The 20,166-nt window shown below is 41.1% G+C and overlaps 1 protein-coding gene across 9 annotated transcripts in view; it reads left to right on the forward strand.

Annotated features, from left to right (window-relative positions):
- Positions 1-20,166, forward strand: part of RAD51B (RAD51 paralog B) — a 457,119-nt gene that overhangs the window by 239,862 nt on the left and 197,091 nt on the right. For all 9 annotated transcript variants that reach the window (XM_075030457.1, XM_075030458.1, XM_075030459.1 and 6 more), the window contains exon 9: positions 10,607-10,725. In XM_075030457.1, coding sequence (XP_074886558.1) covers positions 10,607-10,725 — 119 coding nt within the window. The remainder of the gene's footprint in view (positions 1-10,606; positions 10,726-20,166) is intronic.

The following is a 20,166-nucleotide window of genomic DNA, read 5'->3' on the forward strand; positions in this document are numbered from 1 at the left end:
CTCCTCCACTCCAGGATGGGTGACTGCACCGTGAAGAGGGGGACTGACTTGCTGAGAACCTCCTGGAAAGTCTGTGTCAGTCAGGGAGTGAAGCCAGAGCCCTGTAATCCTCAGTCATTTTAACATCCTCCATGTTATATACTGCCTCTATGTGTGTGTGTGTGCCTAAGTACATAAACATATATGTATTTTCAGCTTTGTAAATGAGTCAGTTCTGAACAGTGAGCCACTGTGGTGTCAGCACGTGCTAAAATGTTTTGTCATTCATCTTATAATGAGAGGGAAGACATTTTACATACATGGGTATATTGGCTGTGCAATTAAAAAAAGATGTGAGAGTGCCCAATAAACATATGTTGTGAAGGTACTCCAAGCACTCAGGTGCATCTACTAGGTGTATGTGTAGAGTTCGCCAGGCCAGCCCAAAAGGCACTTCCTCAGAGAAGAGGCTGCATCCTTCAGCTGGTGTCACAGGCCCCTCTGCGCTGAGAAATAGACACAGCCAGTGAGACCTGTATTGGCAAATGCAGACTTGTGGTTAAATACCAGTTAAGAAATGCCACAGTCAACCCTGATGATAGTCGTTGTGAGGAACAATTGAGTCCCTTGTTCTGTGTTTGGTAGGCAGAATTAAAGTCGCACATAGCATTTTTTTACATTTAATGTTTCCTAACTTTTATGTTCCTAATCATACAACCAAAACATTCTTTCAGTTTAGTTTTTGTGATGGATAGTATTAAGAGTTTGGCCAAATCTGAACTCCAGATGTGAACAGCTGTAATTTGCAAACAGTCATCTCTAGCCCCCAAATGTTTGGCTGACCTCTGTTTCCATGTTGTAGGCTGAAAGAGAATTGTTTCATCCTGGAATTTCAGTTTTGATAACTCTGGCTCATGATCCAAGCTTTACAGCTCTAAGATTGTTGGTTTTATTTACACCTAGAGAGAACTGTTGTAACTGTAATCTATGGGACCGGTGTTAAGAACACTGAAGGCTAAATTTTCAAAGAAATTACTACAGTCATGATGCAAAGTAAAGCAGTTTGCTCAGTTTGAATACAAAAAAAATCTCAACTTGAAGTACAGTCTAACATTGATTATTGAATGTAGTCTTTGTGGTTAACAGCCCCACCCTGGACTCTTAATTATTGCATGTTTCAACCCTCTGTATCAAGAAATCGTCACTCACTAAATTTGAAAGTTATTTGAAAAGAGGACCACTACTGAAATGCTGTGCTCAGGAGTGAAAAGGACAGATAACTTAATTCAGTAGTTCAAATCCGTGGAACTAGGCTGTGATCAGAAATTGTTATTTGGTAAGGCTTTTTATGCTCAATATATCGAGAAAGGTCCACCGCGGTGTAGGCTGAATGTCAGTGCTAGTGTTAATTGAGCAAACCCAGGTGCTGGCCATGATCTGGCTGTAGCAGCACAAAGTTCTCTGTGGCTTCTTTGCAAAATATATTTACCAAGGCAGACCTTAGTGCTTATTTGAAACTAGCTTGCATACACCTACTGTCCTTTTCCGTCTGCCATGTAGGCATACCAATAGCCAACTCCCTGGGAAATGGACAGCCATGTCAGAAACACCCTGGGTATGTTAGCACTAATTGGTGCTTTTATTGGCTTCTTCGATGGAGAACTCAATGTGCGACAGAAACTCGACTCTCTCCCTCCTACTCCCGTCACCCTTCTGTGCCCTGACTCTCAAATGTAATTTAAGGTTCATTTGCAGACTGGCTCCTACCTTGCCTGGAGTACTGCTGCTTTTGCCTGTACCGTGTCAGTTCTCTGGGTATGAGGGCTAAGCTGCCAAGATACTGTTTCTTTACCAGAACATATTTTATGGAAAAAAAATGTAGACTATGGGAATACAGTCTGTGTCTCAGACCACAGCAACCTAACATAAGTATAGTGCTGTGAGCTGCATTCTGAAACTCACTGCAGCTTCAGAGCTACATCTCCCTCTCCTCCCCCCATATGTATTAGTTTTTGTTCTGCCTTTCTGGGATTCAGCCGTTTAGGCTTCCAGACTTCAGACTGTTATGTTGGGGTTGGTATTTTTGTCCCTGTCAAGGAGGAGTGTGACAGATGGCTTATTTGGTTCTAGCCTGGAAAGTTCGGAAGTGGCAAATCCAGATGATGGGTAAACACTAGCAGAGACTGATGAAGTTTAGCAGCTGAGATTAACCATCCTGGGAAAATCAGATACGATAATGCCATGGCTGTGTAGGTCAGAGGGCCGAGGCTTGCGGCATGCAAGGCTTCAGTTCCTCTGACAGCGGGATTCTAAATCTCGGTTCTTTATTCAAGCCTTAAGGGACCTACACACATGTAATTCTAGCATTCTGCCCCCTCCCTCCTACATGCCTTCTGATTAATATCATGATCTGTTTAATTCCCTGAGGGAACGTAACCAAAAAAATACAGCAATAACTTGTAGCATGATTGGTGAGGTGATAATTAAAAGCATTTTCTGGTTCACAGGCCCCTAGCATTGCCAGATGCCATGATTGGGCAAGCTTTGTTTTTCAACCTATGCATCCTTTATATGTGCAGTCAGGCAAAATTCCAGATCTGGGTTGTTTGGGAGGTTTTTTTCCCCCCTTAGGTCAATGGTTTGGGATTTTATTTTCTAGTGTTGGAGAGACAGGAAGAAGTGACTGCATAGAAGAGGTTAGATGGAAGAAGCTGCTTTAAGTTTTAGTGGTAAGCAATGTGGGAAAAGAACTCTGGATACTAAGAGAGTGGTGTAAATTAGTACAAGTCTAGATTTTAGAAAAAGAGGGAATTTCTCAAGAAGTGCCATTAGAAAGGGAAGGAGGGTGAGCTGAGGGGTAAAGAATTTATCCTTGGTTACAGAAAGGAATTGACTTAACCACTGCCTTCTACTTGGTCTTCACCATCCTTCCCACCAAAGCACTACTCATTCGATCATTTGCACTATCAATGCAGCAATGATAGAGAGCCGGAAACTCATCACTTTGTGGTGTGTTGCCAGGCCACAGAGGCAGAATATTTACACTGACAAAAAGAAAGTATCTGTTCCCAAGGATCTCAACTCCACAGTTCCCTGATTTGGGCCCTGTTTCAGGTGCTGTAAACCACCAGCTGTCTTCCCACCTCCACAGATCTCCCGAGACCTGACCATTTTGGTCATGGCTGGTAGATTGGCAAGAAATCAGACCAGCTGGATTTTCTCATTTCTTAATGTCAATTCCTTTTTTAGGTCAGCAGACAGGAGTCTCAGTACTAGCGTGTGTGTGCTTCTCTCTCTGTCTGTCTCTCTCTTTCTCAGCTCAAAACAGAATTGACATGAACTCACCAAGGTCAGGGAATGTGGTCTTCTGGTGCAAAACACGCTGGTAACAGTGGACATGCTAGTGTGGGATTAAAAATAAGCCAGCATCTGCCTAGTTCTCTGGAAGACCCTTCTGATGTCTTGACCTGGATAGAGGTCCCAGCTGATTTTTTAGGGGGTAGAATAATGGTTAATATTACTTATTTGAAAAAGCTTCTAATGTTTCACGGAGAATACTGAAAGTCCTTATTTCTATACACTTTTGCTGGCCTGTCACATACTTTGGTTTATTTTCCCTCATCTCGTAGGGAAGATTCCTTGTAAGTGGGGAATAATCAGCAGCAGCTAAGAGACTCTTAAACTGCAGTTCTCATGAAAAGAAGGTCTTCAGGTCAGGAACTATCTTTTTGCTCTCTGTATAGTGGTTTGCATATTGCAGATGAGAGCTCTAGGAGTTGTCACAGTAGAAGTAAAGAATGGCTGGGAAAAAGACAGCAGAAAAGACATTATTCTTGATCTAGTATCAGATTAACACTGTAAAAAGCACCCAGAATGTGTAAACAGATACACATAAATATAATGACAAAAAAGTCTGAAAACTCACCTGTTTGGAGCATATGAGATAAATAAACTGTGTTGTCCAAAATGAGAAGTGAGCTCATTCCCTTTCTGTCACATTCACTGCTGTCTCCATCAGAACTTTGCAGCTGGAGTCTATAAGTGGCAATTTTCAGTCTCTTGATGATGACTGAATTGGAACAGTCTTTTCAGTGTAATCTCTAGTAGGCACTTCAGTGCTGTAGCAGTAGCATAGCTAAGAACTAGGGGTGGTCAAAAAATTTTCCATTGAAACTGCTTTTTTAAACTGGGGATTAGTAGGGGTTTGCATTTAATTGCTTTGTTTGCTAACTATATTTTGATGACTGTACTATTAAAAAAAAAAAAAGGAGAACTAAATTACACACCATTGATTACTAAACAATTCCAGTTTCCAGCTAAAATATTTTTACTTATTTTTAATTAAAATTTGAAGTAAGCTGGAGTAATCGGGGTGGGAGGATTTGCACAGATTTAGAACTAGGTGTTTTGGGGGAGTAAAATTGCCCCAGATTCCCTCTCTTAATAAAAGGAGGAGAATAAGCATTTTAAAAGTTAGAATTTTTACATGGTTAGTTTTGTGGCCAAGTTTCATTTCTTATAGCAGCAACTGGTTTTCCTGCCATATTTCCTAAATAATAGAAGACAGTATGAAGGCAACACTGTACTCTAGGAAGTAAGTTTTGATTTTTCTCCTAAGATGAACCGGATTCTGCTGTTGATATGCCTGCATAACCCATTGACTGAAACAGATCTGTACAGTTAGAACAGAGACCAACATTTGCTTTAGTGTCTGTTTGTACGAATCAGTAATTTGTGTTTGGTAATTACCTAGGTGTAGGTATATGTGCATTTTGGTCTGTGCTTTGTCTCAAACGGGTGATATCAAATGGTGATCTAAGTAGCTGTCTACTGCTAGGGCCATGGCTTTAATGTAAAGCACTGGGTTTTTCATCCTCACTCATTTTCTGTTAGTTTTGTGAAGGTAGAGTATGTGACAGAAAGAATTTGGGACGTACCTTGGCTGACCAGTGCAGAGAGTGGGATGGTCACCAGTGCAGAGAGTGGGATGGTCACCACTGTAGGGTAAGAGAATCAGAGTCACCTTTTGCCTAAAGAAAAAGCTGTGGAGAAGGGCTGAGAATGGCAGAAGTCAGCACGTGGGAGTTTGAAGGGTGCTATGCGTGGTTACTTCACAGATGAGTTTATCCTGTGGGTTGTTTTTTACTGTGTGGTGGGTTTTTCCACCATTGGATATTTTTATACTTGTACTTTCTGAGTAGGTGAAGATGGAAAAATAGATTGGGGGTTGAGGGTTTTTTCCTCTTTTTCTCTTTTTCTTTTTCTTTTTCTTTTTTCTCTCCCTTCTGGTGTCATTGTTAGAGATCTGCACCAAAAATACAGACTAAATGCAATGCAGGTGAAAAGCAGTGATCTTTATGAGGTCTGCCAGTGAACCAGAAAGCTGCACAGCCTGAGCAAGAGGGAAGGTACTTTCATTCTTATTGCATGGTGTGCTGTTTTTGTTGAGCTCAGTAGTTTAATTCTTTATAAATATTTCTCTGTACTTTTGGAGAGTTTTTTCCTCCTTTTTGATAAATCAGGCTTTAATCAAGATGATTTGATGTTAAGATTTGGAAGATTTGGGGACTGGTTGCTTCTCTATTTTGTTATTTCACTGTCATATTGGTCCCTTTTTTTGCATTTGATGAGAAAAGATTTTTGAATTACCACATTGATAGAGTTTGCAAAGGGGCCCAGTGGTGGGGATGAACCTGCCAGGCAATGACTCTTTCATCTGGAGGGACAAAAATCTGTATGAGAATGTGGAAAGGGTGTAATTCATAGCTCTGTGCAGTTATATCAATAAGGAACAAGTTATTTTTTTTAATCAAGAGTATAATCACATTCTGCAAGGACTCCTTGCATTTAATAATGTTCTTTTAAGAAGTCTGTTTCATTTGATTCAAGATGCTGGTCTAGTTAGCCTAATTTTCCTAGGATGAGACACTAATGAAACTGAAGTTCCTTTATGATTAAATCCCCTTCAGCCATATTTGCAACAATTGGGACTTGGGTTACATGAAGGTTTAGTCTTTAAAATGGTACCTTCTTGTAAGTAGAAGACGAGAAGGTCTTTGAGATCATGTCTGTACTTGTAATTCTCTGCTTGGATATAACAGAGTAATCCCAGAATCAGTATTGAGCTGAATAGCTTTAATCCTACTGTTTCCTCCAGTGAAAAATGGAAGGTGGAATAAACCCACTTTCCCTATCTTGCCTATATGTGGCATTCATCTCAGTGATAAGGAAGGTACTTATGGAAGGTTTGTTTTAATTGCGTGGGGGGAAACAAACAAAGTTAATCTAGCCCTTGTGTGTAAGTAGGGCTAAGTGTTGTTGCCCAATTCTACCAGCAACTCTTTCTAGGGCAGTGGAGCCCAGCCTGAGCCTCTTCTTCTGCTTGGAAGCAGCACTGCAGGCCTCAGTTGAAGAATCACCCTTTCTTCTTCGGTCTGTTTTTCCCCTGGTTGTGCAGAGGCATTTACTTTGCATTTGACTCAGACCACAAGAACCTTTATTTTCACTTGTGACAGCTGTTCAGTGAGAGTGAAGCAGCCAGTTCCTCCTTTATGCTTGTGATCCAGAACAGATACGATTTCTTCTGGTGTCTCTGCCAGTGCCCTGAAGAGCTTAATTTCACAGGAGATGGTAGAATAGGTACCTCATGCAGTCCTTGGCCTGTCTGCTGATGTGCCCTTTGAAGATCAGTTTAATGCTAGTTCTTTTTGTGTGGGGAAGGAAGGAGTGTTTACAGGAATTGAAATCACCACTTCATTTTACTTAAGCTGGATCTGAATATATGAAGCAGGGATTGTTCAGAGGTCTTCTCCCACCCTTCTAGCATGCATCTTCACCTCCCCATGCTAGGGTCCCCTCTCTGTGCTTCTGGACACCCACTCCCTTTTCCCACATACAGCATCCGTGAACTGAGATCTGCCACCTTTCTCTCCTCTGTCTGTCAGCCATGTTTTCCTACTCTCCTTAGTCCCTGTGCTCCCTGTATCACCCATGTCCTGAGCAGAAACCATCATGCTAGCAGTGACTGGAGTAAGAGCTGTGCTCTAAGCAGGCTGGAGCGATGGGAACTGCTGCCTGTCAGCTGATTGCACGCTGCTGGCTCTCTGGAAACATCCACCCCACAGCATGAATAAGCACCTTTGTGTCACAACTGGGAGCTTTTGCCCCATACCACTCTGAAGTGATTCAGGTTGGACAGTTTGGGGACCTCTGAGCAGAAACCAAAGTCCCTTATGAGCCTGTTTTCTTCTTGGGCCAAGGTTGGTCTGATAGTCCCCTCTCTAAGTATGAAACTATCAGGGTTTGGAAGAACAAGGCAATGTGTGCTGAAAAATATCACTCTTTCTTTGAACAATACTATTTATGCACTTCCTTTGTCCAGTTCATTAATGACTAAGTAGTCGTTGAAATAACAGAAAAGATAAGTCCAAGTTTTTTTTAAGACCATGTTTGAATATAAATCTGTTTTCTTAACATATCCTCTTTCTTTCCTGTGAGACATTTACTATCTTTTTGTGTTTAAAGCAAAGACAAGGAATGAAGCATGTGCTGTCACTGCCCTTGAACTTCTTTGCAAATCTGGTGCTGCTTCCTCCTCGGTTTATTTCACTTCTTGTCGGTTTGCCTCTCTGTCTGCCTAATGCATCAGCTTACAGGAGGATCCCTTATAAAATGGAAGCCTTTCCTGTGAGGCATTCCTTTCCACCCTGTAAAAAGTCTTTGCTGTAAATTTGCTCCAGGCTTACTAACCACTTTGTACCAGAGTCATAAATTTGAATAACTTCACAGAAGAGGATTTGCCTGGAAGCGGGTCACACAGACAGCCCTCTTCAGACAGGGGCTGACACAGTGTGGTACAGTGGGCTTTCTCCTGTATAATAAAGTAAAATAAATGGCAGCAATTAGCTTGCTTGTTCTGCCATAAGCCTTACACCTCTATCACTTCTGTTCACTTTGGGAGAGGTTTTAGGCCTGGAAGGAATGCAGAATAAGGAATTGCTATGGCGTGATATCTCTGTAATATCAGCAGGCTGCAGACATTTAACTGCTTAAATGCCTGGCTCAGGATTGCAACAGCAAGGTGTTACTCCTTCTGTTAGCTAATAGCAGAGACACATAATTTGAGGGAAGTTTGGATGTCGATTTTGCAGCTGTTTTATGACAACAGTAGCTAATTCTGGAATGTCCGGGCTTTTTGTCTGTAGTCAGAGGCCCCCAAGCAGCAGTGGGTGAATTGTTTCTCGATGGTGTGGAGCAGTGGCTTCCAGCTGCATACAGGGGTGCAGTTACACCAGCTGTGAGGGGAACACCTCCACACCCACCAGAACTTACACTTAGCTGCTTCACTTGAATTTTGTGATTCCTACCCATTTCTAGCAGGTGGGAAAGAAGGACAATGTTGAATACAGGAGGAACTTGCAGCTTATTCCACATGACAAAGAGAGAATTGCAAAATTTTAAAACTGCTTCACTGTCTTTCATTCTCCCGTAGCCTGTTCATACAGTAATGGCATTTTACTTTTGTGGTGTTAGCACAAAAACAAAAGTTTGTAGAACTTAATGAACTTAATTAAGTAACTTGGTTTAAGTAATTTTAAGGGAATGGAATACACACCTCCCAGCACCCTGTTTTAACACTTGAACCTGTTCTCTCCTCCAGCTGGCAAATTAAATCCAAAACGTAGATGAAGAGAATTTATTATTGTCAGCACATCCACCTTCCCAGTAGAGATGGGTTAGACTAATTAGCAGAATAGCATTCCGAGTATGGAAACTTCCAGTTAGGTGCTCCTGTGGTGAGTTTTTCAGGTGGAAGTTTGATGCTTATCAAGTTATTAATACCTTTGTTTTGAGAAAAGAAAAGCAGCCATTCTTGCTGGATTGCACAACTATAGCCTGTTTGCAGACAAGAACAGATGTTGTTCTGGAGAAGCAAGTATTGTGCATGTCGCAGTGAGTTCCCGTGATGTGGGGAGGTGATTCAGACAAGTACAGAGTCCAGACTCTTGTCAAACTATTGGCTTGAACCAGGTGCTTCACTCATTTCTTTTGTAGACCTTAAACACTTAAAGACCTAATCCAAATCCAGTTGATGTTAATTGAACCTTGTATTACTTAGCGGGGGAGGTTTGAGGTCTTCGGCTGAGTCCTGTAGCACACTGCGATCATTCCAGGCCCTTCTCTCCAGCCCGCTGCTCTCCTCTGCCTCATGCAGTCTAATACAGTGTCCTTCTCATTGCTTGCAGGCTACCAGCAGTGATACAAATAACAATTATTACTGCATGCCAACACTTTTGGTCTTACCCTTTACTGGATATTTTTCCAAAATAAAAGCTTTAGTGAATGAAGAAATTATGTTTCTGCTCTGAATAGTTGTGGGGGGGAAGTAAAAAAACCCACAACCTTGCAAATGTAAAAGCAATGAAGGGTTTTAAACCTGAATCTTCCAGAAGCTCCACTGGGCCATGAGATGAGTTTGTCATCTCAGTACAGTATTGCTTCCAAAACCTAGTACTTATAATTTAAGTTTCAACATTAACTGTTGCATTACTGATCATTTTGACAAAAACATAAGGCTGCCCTGAACTTTGTATTGCAAAGTGTCTGGTCTAACTTTAAATGACTTAGTTGACAAGATTTTCATTACTGTTCTGGGGAAGCAGTTTTGTTGCCTGATAGATGACAGGGAGTTCCCTGACTTTAAATTTAACTTTCTCTCATTCAGTCATAGCTTTTAACCATATAGACTGTCTGCCTCAAACAGTTCAATTTTCAACTTGCACATGATCATTTCTACTGACATAACAATTGGGATTTTGTTTCTGAATTTCCTTGGTTTGTCCGGCTTTCTCTGTTCTTGAAGTGTCTTTTGAAGTACAAACAAGTCACTCATCTATCTGTTCGCCTTACACGGAACTTGTGGTAAGCAAAGATGAAGGTCTCGGGCACCTACCTGCCCGCGTATGTATATGTGTGTATGTATGGGTCTCTGGTTTCAGTATGAGAAAGCTCAGGTGCAATGGCAGTTCAGCAAGCTGGATCATGTGGCATTATTGGAAACACTTCCTTATGTTGTCATTGCTGATTGCAGCAAAGTGCATTTTCCTTCAGGGTTATATAAAGTTCATGTGATTTCAGAGACACCAGAATGGTATTTACAGCTAAGGGGCTCCCTTCTTTTGCACATCTTACAAAATGTGTAGAATGCCTGATGGCATGAAGCAGTATTTTGATTCTGCTCCTTTAGCTTCCCTTTTTGTTATCTCATTACATACTGTCACTCTGCTGGCCTGCTTTCCTCTCCTCTGTGCCCATAGAAAGCTGGTTTGCTTGGGGATAGAATATCTAAAGAGGAAAAGGCAAGTGTCCCCCATGTATGGTGCACCTCCAGATATTTAGAAAATTCTTGGCACTTTGTCTAGGTATCAGAAGGTGAGATGAAGAACTCACACTGCAGTTGTATAAATAAATCAGAAACGTGGGAAATTCATGTGATAGTGCCATCTATTAAGTTCCAATTGTGATTACCTAGCTTAGGGAATGATCTGAGATGACTGATTAGAGTTTCCATGACGAACCCTTCTCTGTGGCACAGTCCTGATGCACTTTCTTTCATATTTATCTTCAGGAGCTTCTGGAAGTGGGAAGAGGGAATCTGGTTGTGTAACAGCAGCCCTTGGCAACACATGGAGTCACAGCGTCAACACCAGGCTCATACTACAATATCATGACTTGCCGACAAGACAGGTGAGAACTTAACAGTGAAGAGAATTTAAATAAAGCTATACCAGCAGTGCTCGGTCGGATGGGCTAACTGTGTCCTTCAGCCTCTATGGTTATGCCACATGTGTTGAGAACCTGGCACTCTACAGCCAATTGCTTATTTTGGGGGGAGGGGGGGGCAGTGAGTGTGCTTTGCTTTTCAGGGATGGCCAGTCCTCCAGTGTCTCCCTATGTTAGGATGGGCTTATCTGAGTCACAGGACCTAGCATTGGCCTGTTGGCACAGACATACGTGTTCCTTGACCTTTTAGTGCATTTCATGTTGTGGAGATGAAGGGTAATCCTTAAAGTGCTGCCCCACGCAGGGATTTTGGGGCAGGAGTAGGAGGCTAGTCCTTTCACTGCCATGATTGTTTTGCTGTCGTCCTTCCCACTCTCTGTGCCAAATTTCAGCTGTGACTGTTAGGACAGGGAGCACTCTATCTTCTGCAGCTACTGCTTGCAAGTGGAAGCTTGCTGCCTGCACCAGCAAGCTTAACTTTGAGCAGTAAGTATGGTACCAATTTTCCAGAAGTATGCCTGGAAAAAGGAAAATGCTTACCCTTTTCACTAAGAGACTTCATGCTTTTGAGTGAAATATAGTAGCAATTTTGACTGCAATCTTCACCTCTTAATTTAAAAAAAACGTGAAAAACTAGGAGGCAAGACATGTGGAGTTTGATTGAGGGAATAACTTTTTTTGTTTTTAAGAACATCATAACCCATGATTTCATCTGTCCCTTGGGATATCTGTGGTTATAATCTCATTTGGCTTTGTCTATTCTGTTTTTGCATTGATGTAACTCCTTCCAAAGGCTGTGACCCTCAGTCCTAATGTTATTGATTTTCTGCCCATTAGAGAGCTGTCAGAAAAATTGCTATCCAAAATTTGTACCATCTTCCTCCTATAGCATTATTACCCATGTGTGTTCAAATTGGTGCTCCTGGTTTTACTGCACCAACACAAGGTTTCTTGCTTTTAGGGTGCAGTCTTTAGAGCCAAAGGAGAGGAAGCCATCCTGTTTTAATCTGCTCATTACAATTAAAATTATAATGATTGCACTTCTGTTCCTGTGAGTAGTGGGCACGGTGAAGCAGCAGTAGTCCTCTGGACTCTCGGGTAGCAGGTTAAGTGTGTCAAATGTAGGTAGAAAAGGCATCTTCTGGACTCTCTTCTAAAGACCATGCACAGTTGTATAGAAACATGCTCTTACTGCTGCTGCTCTTAGAAGTTCTCTATGTTCTGCTTCTTATTCTGGTCTGTAACGAGTTCTCCTTTTCTACATGTGTGTGCAAAATACAAAGCTGTTCACAAATTTCCTGGATCGCTTTGGAGGTACATGAGAGGTGGAGTTGGCAAAGGGAAAAGGGCAGAAACTGGGCTCTGTGCTACTTCATGATGCACAAAGTTGGCTAAAAACGATTAAGAACATTCCTCTGGTGGTGGAAAGAGGGAGCAGTTTTCCTAAAGAACATTTGGATATTAAATGTAGTTTTTCCCTGATTTTGTTTGAGAAGTAATAGATCACAAGTGTATAAAATGTTGGTTTTAACCCTTTAAAATTCCATTATAAAAAATATATTATGATATGCTTTAAAAAAAGCAGAATTTTACTCAGTTCCTAACTGGGTTTATCAGATGCACCACCTTGCTTGCATGTGAAGCCGTGGGCTCATTCTGTTTTAGTTAAGCGGAAGAACTGTAACTACAGTGAGGAAAAACAACCTTAAAGTAAATGTTAGTATATAGTATTAAAAGCAAAGTAATTTGAAACAGAAGTATGATATAAATAGTGATATGTCTGTGAAGTCCATGAATGAAATGGGATATGTCCATGATGTCCTGTAAGTATTTTCCTCTTGCTGGCATCTGTGTCCTTTTTTTTAGATCAATTCTCTTTTCTTAAAGTCATAGAAATCTTTCAGCTAGACATGCACTTTCCAGTTAGAGGAAGGCATCTAGAATTACCCTACCTGTAGCAGCATTGTATTGATTAAATTACTATCGTTTTACACACATATGTTCTTTTATAATTGCTTTATACCCACTTTCAGAAATGAATTGTGAATAAAGGTGCCTCAGTTCTTGAGATGCCATTTCAGTCATCGTAAGGTGGTTCTGCCAGGAGGTGTTGGATATCAATGCTTTGAAAATCAGCACTTTTTAAGGAAGCTTAACTTGGAGGTCCAAAAATTCCCAAGTCAGTAATCACTTTTACAAATTCTCATATTACTGTGTTTTAAAAAAAAAAAAAAAAAGCCTGTGATTATCTGTGTAGTCTTGGTTTTAAAGTGAAATTCTGCCCCAGGAAATTAATGAAAGCACACAGTTGTTCTGGAGATTTGGGTGAAAAGTAGTGCAAAAACAAGTTTTCCCTGCTTTTCACAATCTGTAACCCTGCAGAATCATTACTGTTCAAGGAATAACCTGTGTTTTGTTCTGAGTTGCACAGCAGACACAATTTTTTCTTTCAAAAGCTAGAATTCATTCTTTCTTCATTTGACCTCCTGAAGATGTTCCTCCTCGCTCTACTTTCTCTTCTTTCCCTGGAGGATCTGGGGCAGTAGTGACAGTCTGAGGGATCTTCCCTTACATCTAACTTCTATGGTAGTAGAGCCACCATGCTAATCCTCATTGGGAAATCCTACCCATCAAGACAGAAAGCACCTCTTGAGATGCACTGGGCCATGAAGCCCATGGGTGGTATTCTTCAAAATGTGAGGTGATAATGTAATCCTTAAGGAGATTCAAGCAAGCAGTTTCCCAGAACCATAGTATCTTCTGGACAGGACAGGCCACTGGGCTGCTAGATGCTTGTTCTTAGTCATGCAGTATTCATTTCTGGGAAAGCTCGGGGACATAGTCTCTGTTCCTGAAGTTTTGGGGAACGCCAGGGTAGGCAGGTGGCAGAACAAGTATGCAACAAACATAGGGAAATTAAGCATAGAATTCCTACACAGGATTTTTTTTTTTATATAGTAAGTAAAAGATTCCTTCATTTTCTTTGTCCAGCAGACATTTTTTTTAGCCAACTATCCCTTTTTCTACCCCACCCTCTGTATGCCTGGTGAACATGAATAAGACAGCAGCCAATTCAGCAAATAATGTAATTTCTGGGACATCCTGCCTGCCTTAAAATCAATCAGGTTTGCTTTATTGCTTGGGTAGGAACAGATTTCTGAACAAACAGATGAACTTTCCTCTTTTGCCCCCTTCTAGAAGCCAGTGTTCTGTTTTTTGTTTCCTCCAGGACAGAAGCAATGCCACTAGGGCAGGGCAGAAGGAAGTTTCCAGTCTTCATTTTAATTCATTATGCCACCAAGACCCACAAGCATGAATAACAGTAGTAGTCTTTTAACTGCTGAAGTGGGACTGAGCTGCACGACTTCCACAGCGGCATGGTGGCATAAGAGCTTGGGAGAATGCGGGAGAAGTTAATTGTTTCGCACGAATGGGTTCATGAAGAGAATTTGCTATTATCTTTATGGATACTGATACTTGGTTCTCCCTAAGCACTCTTGTAAGTAGTTAACCATGACATTTGTTTTCCTGAAATCCATACATAAATGTGCAGACCCTTTGAGTTTGGGCCAAAACCAACAGGGCTGCACTAGAAACTGTCAGACGACTCAGTTACCCCTATATGTATAATTATCCTTTCCTGAACTGGAGTCAGCAGGCTTGAAGGTTACTGTTTTCATGTGTGCTCAGCTGTCTTTGGTGGACAGCATGGTAGGGTTTAATTTGTTGACATGCTATATTTAACATTTTATTCTTGTCTGTTGGAGACAGGGTGCTGGATTAAGTGAGACACTGGCCAGATCTGGTATGGCAGCTTCTATGGGCCTGGTTTATTTTATAGTTTTCAAGGGATTTGTGAGACTCAAAGTATTGTGTTAATGTCTATAAGGTGTTTCGAAATTCTCACATGGAAAGTGCACATAGAAGTGTTATTTTATAACAAATCAGTGTTTTCCTGTGGTATTTTCAAGAAAGAGCATTTAGAATCATAGAATCATTTAGGTTGGAAAAGACCTTTAAGATCATTGAGTCCAACCATTAACCTACCACTGCCAAGTCCACCACTAAACCATGTCCCTAAGCACCACATCTACATGTTTTTTAAATACCTCCAGGGACAGTGACTCCACCACTTCCCTGGGCAGCCTGTTCCAATGCTTGACAACCCTTTCGGTGAAGAATTTTTTCCTAATAGCCAATCTAAACCTCCCCTGACACAACTCAAGGCTATTTCCTCTCGTCCTGTCACTTGTTACTTGGGAGAAGAGACCTACACCCACCTCGCTACAGCCTCCTTTCAGGTAGTCGCAGAGAGCGATCAGGTCTCCCCTCAGCCTCCTTTTCTCCAGGCTGAACAACCCCAGTTAGTTCCCTCAGCTGCTCCTCATAGGGCTTGTGCTCTAGACCCTCCACCAGCTTCCTTGCCCTTCTCTGGACACGCTCCAGCCGTGAGCAGCCAGTTTCTCCAGGAAAACGCTGTGGGAAATGGTGTCAAAGGCTTTACTAAAGTCCAGGTAAACAACATCCACAGCCTTTCCCTCATCCACTAGGCAGGTGACCTTGTCACAGAAGGAGATCAGGTCGGTCAAGCAGGACCTGCCTTTCACAAACCCCTGCTGGCTGGGCCTGATCCCCTGGCTGCCCTGTACGTGCCGTGTGATGGCACTCAGGATGATCTGCTCCATAACCTTCCCTGGCACCCAGGTCAGGCCGACAGACCTGCGGTTCCCCGGATCCTCCTTCCAGCCCTTCCTGTAGGTGGGCGTCACATTAGCTATAACTCCCAGTCAACTGGGACCTCCCCGGTTAGCCAGGACTGCTGATAAATGACTGAAAGCGGCTTGGTGAGCACTTCCACCGGCTCCATCAGCACCCTTGGGTGGATCCCATCCAGCCCCATAGACTTGTGCGTGTGTAAGTGGTGTAGCAGGTCACTAACCATTTCCTTGGATTGTGGGGGCTTCATTCTGCTCCCCGTCCCTGTCTTCAAGCTCAGGGGCTGGGTACCCAGAGAACAACTGGTCTTAGGATTGAGATACGAGCTGGAGCTTTCAAGCCATGCCATGTGAGCTGTTGTTCAGCAATTTTCCTGCTTCAGGTAAAGTGTTTCAAATGCATATGGTGACTCATTCTTAAAAAACAAAACAAAAAAACCTTCTCTCATTCAGACTAATGCCAGACATAACTTTTATTGTGTCCTTGGTTACAGAACAGCTGTTTTGTTTTGCTCTGCTTACTATCATATGAATAAGCCCTGAATAAGCATTCCAAAATTGCGACGGTGAAGTAACCATGATACTTGCTGGCGTGGGGAAGGGCTGGGAGAGACCCAAGGGGAGTGGGGATGAAGTTTTACGTTTATGAGACTTGCTAAGGCCAACTGCCATGATTCTTCACCTTAAATTTGTTATAATTTTAGTGAAGCAGTTCCTTCAAATTGTACAGATGTTTGGCTGTAACTCTACCAGTCATTGAGAAAATATATTAAAAATAGAAATAATGTAACTTGTTGCAGTCATGAGGATTTCAGAGCATAAGTGAGACCAGATCTATATCTCCCTGTAAAACATTGAAGGTAGTTACGTGGACTCTGTAGCTGTTGGATAGCTGTTCTGTTTTAAAGATAACACCAGGTGAGGTTTTCATTCATAAAAAAGGGAAGCAAATAAACCACAGAAAATAAAACAATCTCAGACAAAGTGAGTAAGCTGTGGAGAAGAAACATACACCAAGTACTACTATCTGTGGTTAACACTTTCTAAATTTTGCCTTAATAATCTGGAGGATAGCAAGTACAGTAATGAAGTTTGGAAATGGCATCCAAATGTTATGTGTTGAAACATAATGGAAGATTGTAGCCTCATACCATAAAGGGTTCTAATTACTTTGATGAGATGGTAATATTTGCTGGGGACAAAGAAGAGGCAATGAAATGTAATCAGACAGAACATGTACTGAAATCACTCTGAGATGGAGGGAATAAGGCCTGATACAAATAAAATACAAACAGCATAGGTTTTTTCTTCTATTAACTTTGTAGCAGTTATAGCTACCTACTAAAGCAAATTAAGAAGAAAATGCAATGAAAAAAAGATATTTTTAATCGTCTTAAACATAGTTTAGGAGTCAGATGAGGCGGATGGAGATAGCCACTAGTGTTGAGAAATGTAGGCAAAAAGCTTTTCACCAACTTTGGTGGGAGCAGAGGAGAAGTTAGTTCAGTCTATGACAGTGGGGCAAGAAGGAGCCCACAGAGAGCTGGGCAGTGAAATCAGTGTTTGGCCAAAGGAGATGACTGAGGATGTGTGAAGGTTGCCCATCATTATGTGTGAGGCAAGTGTTGCTCTTTACATTGTCTTCTGCTGAGCTAGAATTTGGGGATACTCAGAAGAAGAAATCCCAGTACCTGAAACAAGTACAGAAGAAAGCTCTGCATGTGGCTTTTTAGCAGTATTTAGACAAATGAAGTGCCATTCAGCAGCTGCGATCCATGTCAGGAAAACCTGTCTTTATATGCTACATGAATCATGTACATTGTACAGTAATGCAGATTATGTACCTAGTACAATACTTTTTTTTCAAGTGTTTAGACGTGAGAAAATCTGCAGATGATAGTGGATAATGAGGTCCAGTAAGCAGTGATAGAAAAGGGATGTGGCTATTGGGTTGTTTTAAAATGTAAGTAGTGTTAAGTGTGTATCTGTTCTAAGCCATCTTATTATATAATCAGCTTATCGTATGGAAAATCAGCTCTGTGAAAACAGGAAGAGTTTTTTTTGTTGTTTTTTTTTTTATTAAGATAAGAATGATGGTATGGAATCATGCAATGGATAGGAAAATTTGCAGGGAAGTAGAATTATTTTCAGGTGAGATTAATTTTTTATAGTTCTCCATTACGGAGTATGCTGCTTTTGAAGAAATAGCTGTGGAAAGACTGCAGGAGCACGTATTTGAATTCTGTAAACTCTTCCTTTTAAAGAAATGTTTTTTTCTAGGATACACGGTTTACTTCAGAGACTTCTGCCTCACCTCTGCTATTGTTTGAATGTTTTGAATCAAGACACAATGAAAGGTTGTTACGGCCTCGAATTTCCATGCATGTGTACAAACCACATCCTTTAAAATACACAAAGAAGAAGCTTATGGGTTTTTTTCTGATTAAAAAGGCTCTAGACTGATAACCCTTATGACAGAAAGCTTTTGCTTATCCATAGATCATATACAAGCATAAACGGCAATATGAACTTGAGTTGCATGTGAACAGGATGAAACTGGACACAGTGCACAACTGTAGCATAAACAGATGATTATCGACACAGTATGATACTGACTTAATCCAGCAAAAGTGCCAAATGAAAGGATGCCATAAAAACAGAGAAGGTTCATTAACAAGTATTTGAAGCTCAAACATCACTAGGTCACTTACTTTCCCGACTTGTGTGTTTGTTCATGTCTGTGTTTGCAGTAAGCTTCCTTCTTAATGGACTTGTGGAAAATGGTCATACAATATAAACATCACCGTAGCCCCGTCTACATTAAATGGGACTGGATTTATGGCCCTCTCCTCTTAACAGGACACTTTTATATAGAGAAAAAAGTTTCCATCCTTCTTGAATAAGAATTCATTTACTCAGGTGCTTATATAACACTAATCAGTTTGTTATCTAAGAATCTAAACAGAAATTAAAGGACCCTAGATAAAAATGGAAAAGAACAAAAGAGAACCTTTAAATAGTTCATCTTTTTCTCTGTCCTTTTTTTAATAAGCATTGCAAGTTTTCTTAATGAAAATTATTCTAATGTTAGGTTGACAAAATATAGCAGCAGCTGTGCAAACTTCAAGCTCATAGATCCGTAGTTCAAAGCATCCTAAACAGATAAGTAGGAACATCTTTGAGGCAGAGAGGCAAACTCAGTCGTTAAGTTATACCAAGTCTTCCTACTGAGGCTGGTGGCAGAGGTGGGTACTTTCTGTTAGGTATCTTTGACTGATAGGCCAGTCAGCTCTCAGAAGAGACTCCTCTTTGGTTGCTGCTATCCTACACCGATTACAAGTTAACCATCTCATATTATTGTTATATTTTTGAATTACTATGCAAGCATTTGCTGACTGATCTCTGCAATGCCCATGCCAAGTGCTCATAACTGAGGAAACCGAGTCAGAAATAAGTAACTGGCCAGAGTAAATCCTTTGCAGCTGGGAGCAAAGCTGGAATCTCTTCACTGCCACTTTCGTGCCACTAAGCTTGATCTTGCTCAACCTTTACTGCCTCTGTTTCAGGCACTTATAAAGTTTTTGTACCTCCTTGTACTATGTAGTTCCTCAGCTGTGAAGGAACTCCTTCTGCTTCCCTCTCCAATTTCCTCTGTAGATTAACTCACCGGCTGAACTGGTTTTAACTGTGGTCACTGACTTCTCTCCTGAATCTCTCTCCTTAGCATGCCATAAACTTTTCTTCATCAATGTTCACCATTAATAAAAGGCTAATGAAACTGAGACTCTGGCTTGAGCTTTATGGCAAAACTCTCTCTCTGCTTCCTTGTTTCCAGTTTCTGTTGATACCATAGCTGATTTTTCCAAGCCTCAGCTCTAGAAGTCACCTTGCATTCCTGCATCTCTCCTCTTTGCAGACATCAAAACTGTTCCAAGTTGCAAGTTCCCAACAAAGCGAGTAGCTAGCACTTAAATTTTTAGACTATTAGAATGCTTGCCCAGCTTCTTATCTTCTGTATTGGTTAATGCAACATCTTCATTTCTCGTATTATCAACCCCATATTTTTTTTCCTATTCCAAACTTACCATAGAAAATAGAATTGTTACTTTGGTGAGACCTACTTAGTCACAGTGACATTATTGTTTTAATTTTTATATATTTTCTCAGTTCTGTAACTGGGAAAATTGCCTTTTGCCTTGGTCTAATTGATAATTGTGAACCTTCATGTTAATCAGATAGCAAATTCTCAGAAATTGGGGCTATGTCTCCTGTTCTTTATTGGGAGCCACTTAAGGGTCAGGATAGGAGGGGGAAGATTACTATAACAAAATCTGCTCTGAATATAAAACAGAGAACTTCAGCCTGTGACGCTATTAAGCCAACGCCCTTTACACTGTATTTACAATTCACTAAAACAGCATAAAAATGGGTGAGAGAAAGAACCAGATATGACTTTCAGGCTCTGGACTGAATTGTCTGAAGAATGCTCTGTTTGTAAGCTTAAGCCCCATTGCAGAGAGGGAATGAATACAAATTCCCATCCTGTTTATACAGAATCACTTTTCTGATTTTGATCGGTCTTCAGTGTGAGTTTTCCCCTCAAAACAGAGTGGAATTAACCTAGAGCAGATTGTCTCATCAATATCTGAAGTTTCATTGCTCCTAACGTCAGAGTGGCAATGACCAAAGT

This window comes from Buteo buteo, chromosome 6 (assembly GCF_964188355.1).
Source record: "Buteo buteo chromosome 6, bButBut1.hap1.1, whole genome shotgun sequence".
In the NCBI taxonomy this organism is placed as follows: domain Eukaryota; kingdom Metazoa; phylum Chordata; class Aves; order Accipitriformes; family Accipitridae; genus Buteo; species Buteo buteo.